The 19,866-nt window shown below is 36.8% G+C and overlaps 1 protein-coding gene across 2 annotated transcripts in view; it reads left to right on the top strand.

Annotated features, from left to right (window-relative positions):
- LOC109108396 (alpha-ketoglutarate-dependent dioxygenase FTO-like) overlaps positions 1-19,866 on the top strand; it is a 133,748-nt gene that overhangs the window by 65,011 nt on the left and 48,871 nt on the right. Inside the window, exon 9 of one of the 2 annotated variants that reach the window (XM_042727871.1) lies at positions 9,740-9,842. The exons of the other annotated variant lie outside the window; for it this stretch is intronic. Coding sequence (XP_042583805.1) covers positions 9,740-9,827 — 88 coding nt within the window. The 3' untranslated portion in view covers positions 9,828-9,842. Of the gene's footprint in view, positions 1-9,739; positions 9,843-19,866 lie in introns of those variants that run through there. 2 annotated transcript variants of the gene reach the window in all.

Below are 19,866 nucleotides of genomic sequence, written 5' to 3'. Positions count from 1 at the left end.
GGAGAGGAAAAGTTAGTCCTATTTGTTTCTTTGCTTGTATGTTTGCGGCGAACGAACGCAAACAAGTACAACGGATTACACCCAAATGTACACATGCACACTGGTGAACACATGTGGTGTCCTAATAGCTGGGTGGATGAGGCCTGTTTCTCGGTACATGGAAGGCTTCATTATGTGACCAAACTATAAACAACAGTTTATAAGAGGACATGATTCAGCAAGTTGCCTCCCTGTGTAAAACGAACGTTTCTAGGATGCATCCAAATGAGAGGGGAGAATGCCATTAAAAAAGAGAAATTGCTTTTCGTTTTAATTGCTCGCTTGGCTTAATAAAAACAGCATCGCATAATTATGCTTTTTGCAGTGATGGTAAATGGTTTGCCGTGCTTGATGCAATTATGAGCACCGCAGAAATTCGGGGCCCCAGCAAGCAGTTGCGCACTCTGCTATTAAGCATTGATTTTATATGGAAAGAGAGACTGAGAAACGCGTGAGGCTAACCAGAGTGGCACAACATTACTGCATCACAGAAAATGCCAAGAACAGTCTGAATTGAAGCGAGCAAGAGAGTGAGGATATAACTGAGCTAGAATGTAGAGCTGAGCTGGAGCTCAATGGCTACTGAAACACTTTAACAAACTGAAGCAGACACAATCACATTTCGTTAGCTCAGCTGTTAGATACACTTGAGTTTTGCTGTATAAAACGCTGGTCTTTACTTTTAAAACAAAGCGTATTAACACCTTTATTGCTTTGGCCTAAAGGTGAGAGAGCTCACCCAAAAATATTTGTAAAAAATCTGCCATTTACTCACCCTCCTGTCATTATATTCACCTTCATATAGTTTCTGTTTTTCATCAGCTGAAAACAGCTAGTTGCTCATACACTAGCATTCCAAAGTCTGTAATATATATGAGCAATATCACACGAGTAGACATGAGACATGGCTGTATATCGGTAGGGCTATCATTCGGCCATAGGTAATCACAGTGTGATATTGCATTTATACTACAGTTCGATGACTCAAGTGTCTAAACAAATTAGGAATAACAACGGCTGTCATTCGGTCATAGGTAATCACACTGTGAACTACTTCCTTCCGCCACGGATTCAAATCTAAAGTTGACAGTTTAACAGCTGAGCCCAAGCCTTCATTACTAATTTGAAAACATAACTTTAGAACTAGTAACTTGGAACGTTGAGTTGCTTCATAAAAAGCTTATTGTATTACTATATTAAAAGCAATGCATTATGTGTCGTAGAGTATTATGTAAGAGAGAGATTGACTGAACAAGTGTGATAACCTGCATCTGATACAGCATTCATTCTTCAGCTCAATCTCATATTCACAATAAAACATTAGTGCTGACTCATAAAACAGTCTCTTGTCACCATCTAATGTAATTAAAATCACCATAACGAACACACACTGATTCCTAAAACTGAATACTACTATTTATTTATAGTATTATTTATTGAATAATAATATTTAATAAACAACAACAGCCATCATACAAGTTGATTGACTAAGACTTTTATTGGCAAAAATATATAAGTCGTCAATATTTACAGTGTTGACCCTTGTTCTTCATTAGCTCTGCAATTCACTCTGGCATGAAGGATATTAGCTTCTGGGCCAAATCCTGACTGATGGCGATCCATTCTTGCCTTCTTAGTTCTCAGAGTTGATCACAATTTGTGGGCTTCTGCTTGTCCATCTGCCTTTTGAGGACTGACCACAGGTTCTCTATGGGATTGAGATCCAGGGAGTTGCCTGACCACAGGTTGGAAGTTTAATTTTAATGTTTTTAAGTTGACTTCTTTATCACTCTTGCTTTGTGACATGGTGCTCTGTCATGCTGGAGAATGCACGGCTCATCACCAAACTGCTCATGGATCATGTAAGAAGTCGAAGTTCTTTATTCATGGTAGTGTTTTTGGGCAGAATTATTCACTGTTGGCACAACACATGTCTCATGGTAGCGTTCACCTTTTCTTCTCCGAGCAATTGATTTTCCAGATGTCCCAAACAGTCAGAAGGGAGCTTCATCAGAGAAAATAACTTTGCATCAGTCTTCTGCTGTCCAGTCCTTGTACTTCCTGCAGAATTTCAGTCTTTGATGTTTTTCTTGGAGAGAAGTGGCGTCTTTGCTGCCCTTCTTGACACCAGGCCATTGTCCAAAGTCTTGGCCTTCTCTGTGTGTGCAGATGCTCTCACACCAACCAGCTGCCATTCCTGAGCAAGCTCTGTACTGCTGCTGACATGATTCTGTAGCTGACTCCTCAGGAGGAGACGGTCCTGGCGCGGAAGTCCGGAAGACTTCTTGACTGCAGTCGAACATCTCGCGTTGAAGTTCTTGATGATCCGGTAAATGGTTCTTTCAGGTGCTATATTCTGTAGTAATTTTCCTTGCATGTGATGCCATTTTGATGCAAAGCAATGATGGCTGCACTTGTTTCTTTGGAGGAAACCATTGCTAACAAGAACACAATGTTTGGAAGAGCTTCTTCCATCCTTTTATAGCAATCAGTCTGCTCTTACAGTCTATTTAGTATGATAGTGATTTTATCTGAGTAGTACTCATTCACACTTTCACATATGCTGCTGATATGATTAGTCAGTTAATGTTAGCTGGCCATTTTGTGTCAGGATCAAAAAACAGTGAAATTGGTTTTGTTTTGTTTTTTGTGTGAAAAGTTCAATTTTTGGGCAATGAAGCTTTTAGCAATTATTTAAAATGCATCTAATCACTCTACCCAATAATCTAGAAACAATGTGAATGAACACCACAACAACTTAAGCAGCAAACTTTGCAAAACACAAAATTTATGTCACTGCCAAATCTTTTGGCCATGACTGTACAGCATTTAATTTACAAATATAACGTGATGAGATTTTGCCCTCAGCCAAAACTATTTGTTCTAGAACAAATAATAGATTCATGAGACCAAAGACTACCCGTTAGATTTACCCAAAATGAATTATATCTCATGTTTAACCACTATAGAGACATCAGAGCCAGCTGCAAATTCCAGAAGATCTGGCCGAGGTGAGGTTGCTTTTGGCGGATTTACAAGAATAGGTTATATTTTAATAATATAATATTTTACAATGTAATATTTTTAAATATTACCGTTTTGTTCAAATAAACGCTACCTTCATGAACATGAGAGAAAAAGGTTTGAAAGCTTTCTACAATAAATTTTAAATTTTTTTTTTTTTTTTAAATGTCCATATTCAAATTTGTGTACTACATTTGAAAACATGCAAAAGTAATTAAGATTGGAGAGACATTTCCTAACACAAAGCTACACTCTGGTTTTTGGAATTGTTTGGACTTGGAATTTTGTGTGCGCAATATAAGTATAATTTTTTATATGGTTTTATGTACTTTTTGAAGAGTGGTTCATGGGCTCACAGAGCCATTAGCCTACACGAACGCTAATGTGTTCTGATAATAACATTTCTCTTTTTCTCCCAAACACAAACTCTTTTCCTTTTTCTTTTGGGGGACCAGAAGATGCAGGAGGTGGCGGGGCTTTATTCTGTGTTTGTGTGTGTGTAATTAGTTCTTCATATCCTTGACTGTGCTGAAGTGACATGTACGTTAATGATAGTGTTAGCTCTTCTTAATCTTCCTCTCCACAGACACACACTCACTCCTTTTGCCCTTGCACTGTTAATTATTTCCAACACCGCTGGAGCAGTCCGCTTCATGGCAAGCATATTGTGTCTGGCAGGCGAGTGGCGGGTTATAAATGATCCTGAAGGTGAAGATGTGACTGTGAGGAGATAGTTATGAAAATTTCATCTGTCTATGCGTTACGGCTACAGCTGCTGCTGTCAGTGGAGAAATTACTGCGGGTCAGCCCTGTCAGAGAGAGAGAGGGACATCAGAGCGGACCTGTCAGACCCCTAAACACACACTCACACACTCAACACAGACTGTCCCCAAGCTGTCTGTGTTCATTACCAAACTTAGACAGGGATACAGCAGGCAGGTGGAGCAGACCTTTCAACCTTACCTACTGCCATCAGCTGCTGTCTGTGTGTGGCTACATCTCGCTCCGAATTACCAAATGTTGCTGTGCACTATCAAAGCAATTGCTTATGATGTGTTTAAAGGTGCAGTTTGACATTTTTTTATTCTTTTTGGATGAATCCAGGTCAGCAAAAAAATATTTTGTATTAGGAAAATTAATTTTACTTTAAGGCCTTTTTTTTAATTGTGACATATAATGAAAAGAAAATCATTATTAATTAATATGCATTTAAAAAAATACACTAATGTAGGATATAATCTTTTTACATTTTAAGATTGACAGTCTGGGTCTGAGACAAGGGTAAAACAATAAAATATTTACATATGAAGCATTGAAAAAGTATAGCAAAAAAAATAATGATTAAAGTATGGTACAAATAAAAAAAGTGACCTTTATATACAAAAAAAGAAGTGTTTAAATTAATTGAAATTAGTTTTAATAAAAATCGACCCTACATTTAAAAAAATATATATATAATAAATAAGAACAATATAATAATAAATAGTACAAATTTTCGCTACATGCCCTATTCAGAAATATATTTGTCGCCTATAATTTTGTCACAGTTATGGACTTTTGTTTGTGTTCCTGATCTCCTGTTTTTTGTTAATTTGACCTAGTTCCCCTTAGTTGCCCTGATTAGTTCATTATGTTCACCTGTGTAGCTTCCATCAACTTGTTAATCATCTCGTTGCTCCTTTTGTTTGCCTGTCTTTATAAGCCTTCAGTTTCTGTCTACTCGTCGTCCTGGATTGATGTTTATGAAATGGATTATGTGAGTTGATGTGGATTAGTTCTCCTGGTTATTCTTCTGTCCTTTTGTTTTGAAGTTGGAATTAAAGACTATTTACGTTTACTCCGTTGTCGTGTGCTATTGCTACAAACACATTCCAACAAATTTATTCCACAACTGAGTGTGTCAATATTGGGGCAGTCACTGAAATAAAGTGGGAAGTACTCAGCTAGGGTGGCTATAAGGGGACAACTAGGGGTGTGCATTATGACGATTTTTGATCGTGGATGCTAAAAATGTCTCCACGATCTGCTTTTGAAGAAATATCGTAGTATCGTGCTACAGCACACATTCTATTAGCTGTCGCACACGTAAAGCCTGTCAAGCACTGTGGACCAGCAACTGTTTGGTTTTCCACTTTCCTCAAAATAGCGTATATGTTCAGCAGGGGAAAGAAACTCATTCAGGTTTAAAACAACTTTTGAGTGAGTAAATGGTGGTATAAAAATAAAACACTATGACAGAATTGACAGACAGCTGACAGAATTTTTATTTTTGGGTGAACTATTCCTTTAAGGTTAATAAAACAACAAAACACAAAGAGAAAAATCACTCAATGCTCATTTCTGAAGAAATTTAATACAGTTGTTTTAGAAATCAGTTTATATAGCGTTTTATTTTTATATTTGTTCGTCCAATTTCTTGAATGCTCCTGCTAAATACACCTATTGTACCTGAAAATAAAGCACTGCTTGTTTTATTTGTATATTATGTGTAGTTGTAAGGTGTATCTTTGTCATTCTTTTATCTTTGTTATTAAACATAAGAACAAAGATTTTTTTCTCTTGCCCTCTTTGGCCTTAATATCTGCCATATCAATATCTGCCTTTTTGTTTTTGTTTTTTTTTTTACCTTGAAAGGCTTTGTCTTTATAATTAAGAAATTAGTTTGGCTGTAAGGCTCAGACAACTTGCAAAATAGTAAAACCAACATGACAAAGAATTGTGCTAAAAATCGTGAATTGTGATATTTCTAAAAAAAGTGTGATATATTTTTTTCCATATCGCCCACCCCTAGGGACAACTTTTATGAAGAATCGTTTGTCAAATGTGCTGTTCATTTCTTTATGAATACAACGTATCAAGTACTAGTGTTGTGTGTGTTTGTGTGCATTTATGTTTGACAGGTTAATGTAAGTTCACTTTGCTGATGTCCTTAAAAGGATTTTTGCAGCTTCAGTCCATCCTGAAAGCATTGTAATTAATACAGGCACGGCCTGCCATCTCCCTCTCCCTCACCACCAACTTACAGTTTCCAGAGAATTCTATTAGCCCAGTCCAGCAGCTGTTAATTACCTCTCTATATCCGTCGCTCTTAGACAAATGAAAAGCTCTGGTACAGATGTAGGATAGAGTGATACACTGCCTTTCCTCTGCCTCCTATAAAGCCACTTTCAGAAATGGGTCATCAATCCGCCGTTGATAAGTGTCTTTGGTTGGTAATGAGTGTTTTATCAGGGTGGGATTAGTGCAGATACTTTTTGTAATTAGTGTACTAGCACAGCTCTCGCTGCTTTCTCTGAGGTGTTTGTCCGTGTTTTACTCAAAGCGAATTGTGTGTGAACTTTTCTGAGGATGAAAGGAGCCGGCCCGGGAGGGAGCACAGCTTATACAGGACTTTGAAATAAAAACAGAGAGCTAATCCACAGCCAAGTGCTTTACAAAGAGATTTCAAATTAAGTGAGATACATCGGATGGCCTGGATATAGGAATGAGGCTGACAATAGGCGATTAAATCAGAGCAAGCTTATAATAGTGCTTTACAGTAGCTTGAGTGTGTTTGACTAAAGCTTTTGGGTATGTTTGATGGAAGGTGCTGAGTGTGAACTTTAACTTGACTTTAACCTTTTTGACCCATCTCTCAGTTTGTGAAAAAAAAAAAAAAAAAAAAAATGTCTACGAGTGTTTCTTCAACTACACATTTGGGTCTTGGACCTGTAGAAGAGTTTGAATTTTTTTTTTTTTTTTTGTTATTTTAATGAACATTTCCACCTCCACAATCCAAATTATGTATTTTACAGCATTCTGTGGCAGGCATGACGGTGACTGAAATTATTATTATTATTATCTTGACATGACACTTTTTATATGTCTTGCAAAGACTATGAAAATGTGTTTTAGTTGTACTGTATCTTAAATACACAGTTAACAACCCCCCCCCCCCCCCCCCATAATTTAGTAGTAATAGTTCACCAAGCTGAAAGCAGGCACTTATATGAGCTCTTCAGTAGAAAAATTGTTTGTTTGTTACTTGTGGTAAAAATTTGTCTAAACCATCCCTTCGAGGGGGGATGTTTTTAATATAGATTCTGGCAACCCATTAAATTTCTTTCCGTTGCGTTTACTGCATTTAAACAAAGCTTTACGGATGACTGATGAGTTAAAATGGTTTACTGTGCTAATAGACAGCCGTAGATTAATTTAAGTTGAAAACATCAATATTTCTTTAATAAGATCAGTTTGGCCCTTGAGTTTGAGTTGGTAGTGTGTTGCAGTTACTAGAACTCTTAATCTCTTGTATAATCATGTCTCTCATTTAAGAAGTACATGCTGTTTTCTGTCATTTTCTACATCTGCTTCTGTCCTGATTTCTTCAGCTTCGCTGAGGCTCTCCAGTGCTAGTTTACACAGCCTCTGGTCTGCCTGCGAGTCTGCTAGCTCAGAGGTCACATTATCAACCCACTGCTGGGGGCTTTCAGCCTCAAGGTACCCACTTAACTGCCTGTGGGAAGAGGAGGATTCACTTTCAACTTTCTTCTCTCTTTCTCGTTGCTTTGAGATATCCGCTGTGAGTCATTTTTGTTTCCTCCACTCTTCTTTCTGTCGGAGGGCTGCCTTTTTTTCTTGCTCATGAAATCACAATGCGATGTATTCCGCCCGAGGTGCAACTATTCAGAATGCCGTTTGACACAGAGGAACTGAATTCCTGCTGCTTGCTGCTGTTTAAACGACCCCACGAGCTCCGAGAGGCCATCGAAACACACACATCTCTCTCTCAGGCTGCAGTCGGTGGCTTATCTGACATTTATGAGGCTCTAAACTGCACTAGCGGGTGTACTAAAAGATATCTGATAAATAAACACATCAGGCTCAGTGCATTAGAAACACTCTTTCCATCCTTATGGATGCTTTATGAGGACCTTTTTAGCTTCGCTTCTTTCGTTTATTTCTCAGACGTTTACTCTAAAAAGAAAAATGATGAATTTCATTTGCTTTTGCTAAGGAGACCAGCAGACCTCTGTTAACTGTTATAAAAAAAATAAATAACATGACTTCTCAGTGTTAAGTGGGAGATTCTGATTACCTTATGTGTACTGTGTGTAAGGTTCTCCTATAAATATTCAGTAGGTTGGGCTTTTGTCCTTTCTGATAGTGAAGTAGCTGTCAGAAAATAATGGTATGATATGTGTGTGTCATCTGATTGAGATGTGATACAAATTTTTCAAAACTCATATTTTGCTTGTTGTTTCCTAACCAAAGCAAATAAAAGCCGTTTCTGCTATTTCATATTTTTGTTGTTGTTTTCATTGCTCTCCAGCAATGACCATAGCAAGAAAGATGACAACCATGTTAACCAAGTGTTAACCATTTAGTTTCTATTTCTGAAACATTGTGCTGGCTTGCTTATGTCTGGTCCTGCCTCCTGAGAAATTTAATAGATCTAAATTTTATCTGCTGTTATCTGTACATTAAACATCAGATATCCTCTTACTGGCTGTAATTGTGCTACATCGCAAAGCATTTTTTCGTTAAGTTACTACCAAATTACTTGTCACATCATGAACGAAATCTGTTGAGTTAATTATTCTGATCATAGATAATTATACTTGGTGACTGCACATTAATAGTTCTATAACAGTATACTGTGCTGCAGGGATGACATTGTTTTGTAGGCCAAGCCAGAATTTAGCATCACCCTGATTCTCTTAACATAGGATTTCTCCATTGGCTTTTGGATTATTGTAGAAAATAAGATCTTTGATGAACAAAAGTGATTTTGGCCTTCACAGTTGAACAATTTTACGCTTAGGTTAGTTCTCACAAAATTGAAAATTCTGTTGAAAATTAATTAATTACTCACCTTCAAACCCGTAAGACCTTCGTTCATCTTTGGAACACAGATGAAGATATTTTAATGAAATCTGAGAGCTTTCTGACATCAGTGGTTCAACCATAATTTTATCAAGCTATGAAAATACTTTTTTGTGCACAAAGAAAACAAAAACTTTAACAATTTTATTCAACAATTTCTTCTCTTCTGTGTCAGCCTTCTCCTGTACTCTCATGAACACGCTGACTGACACGGAGGAGAAGAAATTGTTGAATAAAGTTGTTATTTTGTTTCATGTTTCTGACAACTCTTTCTAACTTTATTAAAAAAAACAAAAAAAAAAATTGTTTTAGGTAGAATAGCTTGCAAGAGTATGAATATAAACATGAGGCTGTAAACTTACAGTAGGCTAGTGAATAGACAAGTTTTTCCTTCTCTGCATGATGACGTTTAATTTCTCTAACATCTCTGTAGTCCCATTTTGGCCAATTGTTAGCAACTGCCTTTTTCAAGATAGTTATGTATTTTGTTTCATAGAATAAAACGTAAATATATTGAGGTTGTGTTTTCCACAGACCTTATTTCACATATTTAATCAAAATCCCATTGACATTGGGACAATGGAACTGGAAGTGTAAAAAATCTAACATATTTACAGCTTTTAAAGACTCAAACCTGCAGCACTCAGTATGAGCTATAATATTGAGAACACATCATTAGTGTTATTTTTCTGTCAATATTGCTTCCCTGTACAAACCTTCATACTACATGTAGATGTTTTACTTTTTTGTATTTTAAATGTGCAAATGTTTAATGATTGATTAATGATTATTTTCTTACACTACATTACAGTAGTCCAATCCCAAATGGATGCTGCAGGGCAGTGAACGTGCCACAGAGTCATAGTCTACACTTTTTGAGGATAACAGCCTACAAATAGTCTGCACATTAAACTGGTTAGAAAAAAAATATTTTTTATGTCAATTGCACAGTATTATGAAAGCATACCAGTGCACACACTCCTGAGTCCTGTGGAATATAATGCATTTATTTTCTGCTGTTTTGACTCTCCATAATAGTTGAGTGCATGTACCCTTCACAAATGTAATTGTTTTAGTGTAGACTTCTCTCCTCATGTCTGTGCTGTTCACTACCTGTCTCTGATGAGTGTAGTGTGCAGGCTGTGCAATAAAAGACTGTGGTAGCTCTAATTAGTAACATGCAGTATCTAATAATGAAGTCTAAGCGGTTCCTCATTACGCGCTCCTGGAGCTTGATTAAAATGTCAAGGTTTAGTGAGGACAGATTTGGCCAGGGGGGTTTTATTTTTTTGTGTGTATGTGCTTTGTAGTAGTCAGTAAATATCTGTGCTTCAGCTTGTTTCCAGCGTTTTAATTGCTAGCTCCGGCTGTAGTCATTTCACTGAATCATTTTATCAGAAACAAAGCAATGCCCTTCCCAGCAGCTCTGTAGTTTGACGTGGCCATTGTTTCTGTTTCAGTTGTATCAGCAATTGCAGTGACTGTGCCCCCTTCCCACAATCAGACACTGGGTTAGTTAGTGGTCATTAATTTTATTTTATTACTCTTTTTCAGTAGTGAGTCATTGTCTTAGGCTGGATCTGAAACCCTAACATACTTTCTTATTGCTTAGCATCCAAAGGTACCAAACCACCTTGCAAACTGGTCTGATACCATCTGGTCTGTTTCCTTGAGAGTTACTCTACCAGTCAAATGTTTCGACAAACTTGACAGATTTTATGATTGTTATGATATGTATATGGATCTAGTGTAAATAAAAAAACTAAATAAAAATTATAACAATAATTGATAATAAAAATAAATATAATTCTGATGCTTTTATTTGTGAATACAAGGCTTAATGCTATTATCCTGATTATAATATAAAATGTTTTATGTGTTTGTATGTTATGACATGTTATATGGATAACATTACTAACTAACAACAAAAACAATTTTGATATTGTATATTATTATTAAAAAGGGCTGTAAAATCGATTAATCACAATTAATCATCCAAAATATAAGTTTGTGGTTACTTAATATATATTTGATATTGTATATTATTATTAAAAAGGGCTGTAAAATCGATTAATCACAATTAATATATATATATATAAAATATATGTGTGTGTGTGTGTGTGTGTGTGAATTAATCATCCAAAATATAAGTTTGTGGTTACTTAATATATATGTGTGTACTGTGTCTATTTATATTTATGTATAAATACACACACATGTATATATATGATTTATACATATATATGTACAAATAGATACAGTACACATCCACATATTATGTAAACTTAAACTTTTATTTTTAGTATGATCAATCACGATTAATCAATTATACAGCCCTATTATTAAATTATTGTTTTAATCATTTTAAACAGTTTTGCAGAGGGTCCGCTCCATTTTTCCCATGCTTTTAACTACATAATTCTACTGTTTAGGGGAGATGTTTCTGATTAACCAAACTTTAGCAGCCAGGTTCTTTCTCTTTTTCTGTGCTTCTTTTGTCCTCTCCCTCCTTTAAATATCTTTTACTTTTTCTCTTTTCTTTCCTATAATGCTGCAGGTTTGTAAATGGTTATTGGGTACATGAAGGAGTGTTTCTATTGCAATGTAATCAGGGCTGATTTAAATTACAGGCAGCTGAGGCAGACTTGAGGGGGGTCTCGGTGCTTTTATAAGACACTTAGAATCTGTGTATCAGACCCAGCGCTGTAGATCCTGTGTGCTAAATGGCATTTATTCAGCCGGTTAGTCTGGGAAAACATATGGTGCCATTTGGAGCATCAGACTGTTGCATGCTGTTCCTCCTTAATTAGAGTAGGCCAGCTAGTGAGTGCCACACTTAGCACTCTGTCAATTTCCCATGCACCATGCAGTCTGAGAGGTCACACACTATTACACTAACTCCACTGACTGGATTGGCACTACACACTGGATGGAAGGGGATCATTTTTAACTATGATTGTTGTGTACGTGTAGGTGTTTGAGTGCATCATTAGGAGGTGTGAGGTTTGGTTTGTGCAGTATGTTGGTGATTGGCCAGTCATCTGGGAGATACTTACAGAGAGGAAGAGCAGGTTGGCAGCACTGCAGGTTGTCTCTGTTAGGAGTCACTGCTGGGATTTCACTTAAGTGAAGTCAGTCAACTTAAAGAGACACACTATGGATAAATGCACTTCTCATTCTTTCATAAACAATGAGCCTCTCATAGCCGTCCCACTCTCCTCTCTCTCTTTCATCACTCTTCTCAGGTTATATACTTCACCCGTTTTAGAATAAAGACCATATGGCTGTCCTATTTCATTTAAACATTTTGCAATCAGTATGCAGATCAAAACTCAACTGGCCAACCATAAAAATGATGTCAACTGGAACAAATCTCTGTTGGTGTCTCTTGGGTGCTTTCACATTAGAGCTTTTGGAGCAGACCAGAGTCCATTTGTTACCATATAGTTCAGTTTTTTCGGTTGGTGTGAGAAGTGTGCTTAAAGTGGTGGTCTGGAGTTTGTTTTGTACGAACTGTGATACAATTCACTGTTGGTGTGAATGTGATCCATTCTATATTACAGAAGGTAAACCACTATTGATAATTTGGTTTTGAATTAACTGTTATACTGTATATGTTTGATTTTATATTGTTGGATTTTGTATTATTAACATTCGTATTTGTAAGTTGAAATTTACACTCACAGCTCTGATGTGAAAAGCTGAATCTTTCAATTTGCACACACAGACAATGATCAAACACCCGTGTTTTGAATTGGAAGTTGTAGATTAATAGTCACAAATGTGTAAAATGACATACACAAATGTTTACGACATATTTACTTTTGCACTTTACTTTAGTTTGGCTGCACAACGTCAAGTCGGCACTTACAGCCTCTCAGATCTGGCAGTACAAGTTCAAATAGCGCTCTGACTTTTGCTGCTCCTTTTGCAGTATTCCTGTTGCAAAAACTCACTTGTGCACTTGTATATGCAGATGTGAGAGCGCAGAGCCAGGGGCGGGGCTTTGGTGCGAATGAAGACATTTTATTTGTCGATGCCTGACCAATGAACAACGCCAGCCACCGCGACATGCCAAGAAAGAAATGTGTTTTATTTCATGCATATGTATCAGTTATTTGTAAAACACTGCAAACTATTTTCACTGAATATCCTTAGCTTTTACAGGATTTTAAGACACTGCATTCATTTTGTCATTCAGGTATTATCTGGTAGACAAATAATGCAACATCTTTCATATGTATATCACACTGCATATCGCTGTACCAGAATTGCAACATAACTCTGTTGTTTTTATTATTTTTATGATTTGTAAAAATAATTTAAACTTCTTCATTGGATTAAATTCCTAATTTGCTTGTCAGTAATGAACCTTTTTAAATGCAACATAAAAAAAAAACTTTAAAAATCGAGTGTTTGATAATGTCTAAATGTACATTAAAAAGCAAAACCTAAAAAATAAGCAGTTATGACCAGCAATACTGTTTTGACGCAACTAGAGTAGAGCTAAATACATCTATTTATTAAACATCAATAATGGTTAAACAATGGCATTACATATAAATATTATCTTTCTGGACACCAAATGCCTCTAATTTGCCTCTTTGCACTGGAATTTAAAAACATTTTCTCTATTTTAACCCTAAATACTACACTTATTGTAATATAAATAATAAGCATATTAGAAATTGTTATATTTTAAATGGTCATTCATGGATCATAATTATTGCGCATATTATTTAGTATCATAATCTCTTCAAATTAACTAAACAGGACTGAGCTAAGTAAGAGCTATGTAAGAGCTATGTAGTGCAGTTATTTTATTGGTTAAAAGTTCCACTTAAGGTGTTTGATCACATTTGACTGATAAGGAGTATGCGAATGCGAATATAATACTGTTTCATCTCCAGAATAAAATGCTATTGTAAAGCGTAGTCAGCCATGCACAATCAATGTACATTGTGTTAATAATTAAAAATCGCTGCAAATATAGTGAAACCGCTGTCTGTCCTGATTAATCCCATTCCAAATAGATTGACAGCGCGAGATGTTTAGTACTATTGATAGCTCCACATGACCGCGTGGCGGTGAGATCAAAGCATGTCACAACTGTTTCTCAGCTGCTCTGGTGCAGCGATATTACTCTGCAATATGCAGTGGGATATACATATGAATACAAATCATAAAAATAATAAAAACAACAGAGTTATGTTGCGATTCTGGTACAGCGATATGCAGTGGGATATACATATGAAAGATGTTGCATTATTTGTCTACCAGATAATACCTGAATGACAAAATGAATGCAGTGTCTTAAAATCCTGTAAAAGCTAAGGATATTCAGTGAAAATAGTTTGCAGTGTTTTACAAATAACTGATACATATGCATAAAATAAAACACAAATTTCTTTCTTGGCAAGTCGCGATGGCTGGCGTTGTTCATTGGTCAGGCATCGACCAATTAAATGTCTTCATTCGCACCAAAGCCCCGCCCCTGGCTCTGCGCTCTCACGTCTGCATATACAAGTGCACAAGTGAGTTTTTGCAACAGGAATACTGCAAAAAGAGTAGCAAAAGTCAGAGCGCTAGGATTTGAACTTGTACTGCCAGATCTGAGAGGCTGTAAGTGCCGACTTGACGTTGTGCAGCGAAACTGAAATAAAGTGCAAGAGTAAATATGTCGTAAACATTTGTGAATGTCATTTTACACATTTGTAACTATTAATCTACAACTTCCAATTCAAAAACACGGGGTGTTTGATCATTGTCTGTGTGTGCAAATTGAAAGATTCAGCTTTTCACATCAGAGCTGTGAGTGTAAATTTCAACTTACAAATACGAATGTTAATATGACAAGTTCTCACATTCAGATGTCCAACCTCTCGAGTTTAGCTACTGATTTACCTCCACACTGTTGGTGTGAATGTGATCCATTCTATATTACAGAAGGTAAACCACTATTGATAATGTATGATCATTGCATGCCGATAAACACAAGTGCTGTTCTTTGTGTGTTTTAGTGGTAAATCCATTGCATCAAAAAAACATGCATAATCTGGCATCTCTCGTAACTTAGTTACAGTGATAAACATCTGCCACTCACCTTGGTGATGCAAACACACTGTAGTCCAAAAATGCAATAGGAAAAGTAGAGAAATCAACCTCAGGTTTGAATTAAGCAGCTGAACCAAGTGTGAAAAGAGCCTTAAATTACAGCTTTTTTTCAACCTTTTTATTTCTAATTATGCTCCAAACCCCACCCTCAAAACTTCTTTCTCTTTTTGACTGTTTATGCCCAAATTGCCCAAATAAAAGTGTGGGAGAGCCAGCAGACAAATTAGCATATGCTGCATTTATATTTCAGCAGCATTTAAAACACATATCTCCAGCTGTGAATTATGCATGCTGTACAGAGAGGTTCTTGTCTTGGAGCCACCTGGGAACCTAGTCTGATTTATTTATGTATTTAGATATTTGCTTTTTAAAAATGAAATTAATTATTAAATCAGCTATTTTCATTTCATATTGCACCTTTATTATTGTTGCTATTGGTTCTTTATTTTTGGAAAAGCCATGAATTGTTATGCCTACGAATAAAGAAATGTACAGGATGATCTTAGTAGGGACCCGAAACTCTTATTAAAGAAAAACAGCACAAGTTTGAGGGTACAAAAGGATTCAGCTGTCAGTTGAACTGTTTTTCATTTTTTTGCTATCACTACTGCATCACATGTGCACGTTTGAGCATGTATTCGTCACGTTTTTATCTCTGCGAATGTGAATCATTGCCAGTGATGGCAGAGTGAATAATTCAGATCCTCATGTCCTGTGGAATGTGGTGTAAGCGGCGTTTGATTGTCAGAGGATGGAGATTGTGTAATGGTAAACATGGCTTAAAAGACTCGCATTTATTATGGACAAGCCTTTTCAAAACGCTTGCAGATGCAAATCCACCACAGATCAGTTTAAATATGCTGCGTACACTCCTGCAAAAATATCTGAATGAGTTTGAGATGTTTATGTACATATTATCTTGCTCGGGTAAATCGGATGAGAAGCGTACGGTCAGGGGGGATGGAGTAAGTGAAGATATGTTTTATGTATCAGTGAATATGCTCTGAAGCTCGTATTTATCACAGACTAAATCTTGCCATCAAAGCCCTGCTGTGAAGCACTGTCACAATATGATATAAAGACTGCTTTTAATTCATACTCTATATGTCTGTTTTTATTCCTAGAAGACTTAGCGGCTGTTTAGGTTTAGCACGCAGTATTGCGGTTTACACATTTAGCATCAGGCTAAATTGAAATGAATAGCTGCTTTGTTAGCAACACAGTTGTGAGCTTCCTCATGATGATAAAGCTGCGGTCTGTAATAAACACTCATCTCATAAACAGCACTTTCAGACACATGCTGGCCTGGGGCGCTTGTAACCGCTTTGTATCACCATTTATTGCACCTTTAATAAGTATTTAATAGAGTGTAGCGAGGTAGGAGTGAGAAGAGTAACCTTTCCTAATGGGAGCTGGGAATTGGACCAGGTATCACAATTTTTTATTCGCTGTTTCTTTCCCAAGCGTCTAGTTAGCGCACGCTATATTTAGCCCAGTGTTGTTGGCCCATCCTGTGCATCTATAATTTTTTATTCTCTGGCATGAAGCGTTTGGCTCTTAAAGACCTTTACTAGAAAGGTGTATTGGAGCCGTGCTGTTAGATGGGAAGAGTTTGTTTTATAACTGCAGAACAGAATAGCAATACAAATTATTGGTGGGACTTTAAAGGTTAGCGTGGTTTTCATGTGGGAAGACTATCTTGACCGCATCTAGCTGGTTCTTTGTTTTGGAACTTTAAATATGCTATCGATTTGTTGTTCTTGATTTTACTGCCTCGCTTTAAAGCATTTGTTCTCGTGCCAGCATTAATCCATCCTCCATGTTCTAATGGCTCGAATGAGCTACCGAATAAATTACTTTCTGCTCAAGTACAACGTCTTCTTTGTTGGGCGAGATTGTGTTTGTCGAGAGAAGCAGCGGCTTCCTTTTCTGAGAGCACGTTTTCAATCCTGTACACAAAAGTCAGACATTTTCTTATTATCTCTTATTAAAGTTACCTCTGGGTCTGGATATCTAATTTTGCTCACTAACTCACTTTCTTCAAATACCAATTTGACCTCCCTTTTATTATTACTTTCTTTGTTCTTTCTGCCTTGTTTTCCACTCTTACTCCCTCTGTAAAGAATAAAGGTATTAATCTTTTATGTTTTGGAAAAATCAGACGACTGCTATTTGCGGGACCTCCTGTGCGGTTCAGGTCGGTGCGCTGGCAATTGGGGGGAGAGAGAGAGAGACACCAAATTGCCGAGTAAATCAATACGTTGCTGTAATGTTAGGGGATCCGCTTTCAAAGGGCGGCGTTGAAATTTGTAAGCCTTGGTTTTGATCTCTTTTCCATTCCACTCCAGCTCTTCTTGTTATCATAGTTGCTGTTGTTTGTATGTTATTTTAGCTTCTTTTCCAAGTAGCTATTTTGCAATTTGGACAGAAATACAATTAAAGGCCCATCTGGATGTAATGGCACTAACAGCAGACAGATGGATGGCTCTATTGAAGCCATACCTCGGCTTTGGCAGGTCTGGGCCCCAGTAATGTACGTCTGTAAATCGGGATCCTTCAGATTTGGGTAGTGTAAACTGTTGAAGGAGCTATCGGAGAACCAGAGGATGGGTTTTTAAGTGGTTAAGACAGTACGTGTGTTGGTGCCAAACATTATGCCCTGAGCTATTACGGCTTGACATCATGGCAGCATACTCTGTTCATTTTTACACAGTTTTGGTTGCAGCTTTTGTCTTTTTTGATGTAAATGTGCTTTAAATTTATTTAATAATTTGTCATATCCTATTTATTGGTTTTAGTCAGTGCAAAACTACATTCACATTCTGACTAGCAGTAATATTAAATAAGTAATATTAAATTTATGTTTTGAATACACTGATGTATAAACATTTGGAGTCTCCAACTTTGGTTTTTGAAAGAAGTCTCTTTTGTACTCACCAATGCTGCATTAAAAATGAAGACAGTGATATTGTAAAATATTATTGCAATTTAAAATAACTGTTTTTATTTAATATATTTTAAAATGTAATTTATTCCTGTGATGGCAATGCTTTCAGCAGCCTTTACTTAATTTTTCAGTGTCATGTGATCCTTCAGAAATCATTTTAATATGCTGATTTGCTGCTCAAGAAATATTTTTATTGTCGTAGTTAAAAAAAAAAGAAAAAAAAAAAAAACAGTGCTGCTTAATATTTTTGTGAAAACTGTGTTACTTTTTCCAAATTCAATAGAAAGTTAAAAAGAACAGCATTTATTTGAGATATAAATATTTTGTAATAATATAAATGTCTTTGTCTTTTTTTACCTTTTAGGTTGTATAGCCATTTATTGACTATGACCGGATTATTTGAAACAGTCATATTACTTGTATGTTTGCTACTTTAAAGACATTGTTAGTAAATTTATTTCTTAAAGTGTGTTTTTTTTTCCGTCTCATGATTGATATTTTTATTATTATTATTATTATTATTTATTTAATTTTTTTTTTTTTTAAAATTATTTTTATTAATTTTGTTTTATTTTTTCGTCTCATGATTTTTATTATTATTATTATTATTATTGTCCCCCCAATTCCATGACAAAATCCAAAACCCAAATAACATTGCATGTAAAATATCTACTGAATCTGAATTTTTAGAACAATATAGTGCCACTCCACTTAAGAAGAAAATGTTATCACTTACTTTCATCAAAAAGTACTTTCCATCCTAAACGTACACGTACACTATCAGTGACAGGTTAATCACAGGTTATAGATTTGACTGACTACCTGCACTGCTTGTTTTGTCCTAAATCTCCTAGTCAGAGACACAGGCATCTCACGTTTCTCCTCGACTGTCTTCAGGGTGATTGATTGTGCTGTGAGAATGAGGACAGACCTGGACTACATTTAAACACACACTTCTCTTTCTCCCCATGTCTTCTAGAGCATGCAAGTACAAACATCTCTGACACCCTTTATTAACTAGAAACAAACCCTGGAGGCTTGGGCCAAACGGGAAATATAGGAAAATTGAGCAGCTTTGAACCGAGGTGTTTTTGATAACTACTTGGTATGCTTCCTGAAGGATAACCTGTAGGCTTGGCTTCTTCAAACCTAATCCCTTTGATTAGGTGCCAAGCCAGATAGCGCTCTCTTCCCCTTTCTCTCGTCTCACTCCCGATCCCTCTGTCTTCATCTCCCTCTGAAGGCCTGACCTACTCCTCCTCATCTGTCCTTTGAAATTGTTTTTGCCCAGACTCTTTCGGTATAGGTGGACAGGCACATAGACCTCATTAAGAGCCTCTTCAGAAGTTTGGGGTTTGATGACGCCCTCCCACGCAAAGAAACACATGCTTCTATCTCTACTGTTCAGGGTCACCGTGGCCTGCTCCTCCTCCCGTACACCCCGTGACTGCTGCATACTAACCTCTGCCAGGCATAACCCTTGGCGCTCTTGCCAGACTACTGTTTCTCTGGATTATGGCATCTTAAGGAGTTGCTCGTTGGCTGGCTGATGGGGTCATAGTGACAGTTGCTAGAGGATACAAGCTGAAGCCTTCAAGTCGGCCGGATCAGGCTCTGCAGATTCCATCCCAGTGCTTGTTATCCAGCTCAGACCCCAAGCTCAACCTTTGTAAACAGCCACCGGTTACCTAATCACCTCCTAATAGCTCTCAGCTTTGCCACTGAGCTGTTTGACCAGAATGTGGTGCAGCCCTTCATAATCCTTTCAGAGTCCATTGAGAAGACTCGCTCCGCTCTGATATTCAAAAACGAAAACTTCTGCAAAATGACAGGATAAAGAAAAGACCAACTGTCCAGCTGACACTCTGTAGTAATAG

The sequence above is a fragment of the Cyprinus carpio genome, chromosome B7 (assembly GCF_018340385.1).
Source record: "Cyprinus carpio isolate SPL01 chromosome B7, ASM1834038v1, whole genome shotgun sequence".
NCBI classification, from domain to species: Eukaryota; Metazoa; Chordata; class Actinopteri; order Cypriniformes; family Cyprinidae; genus Cyprinus; species Cyprinus carpio.
The sequence above is the reverse complement of the archived record's forward strand: the minus strand, read 5'-3'. Positions and strand labels throughout refer to the sequence as shown.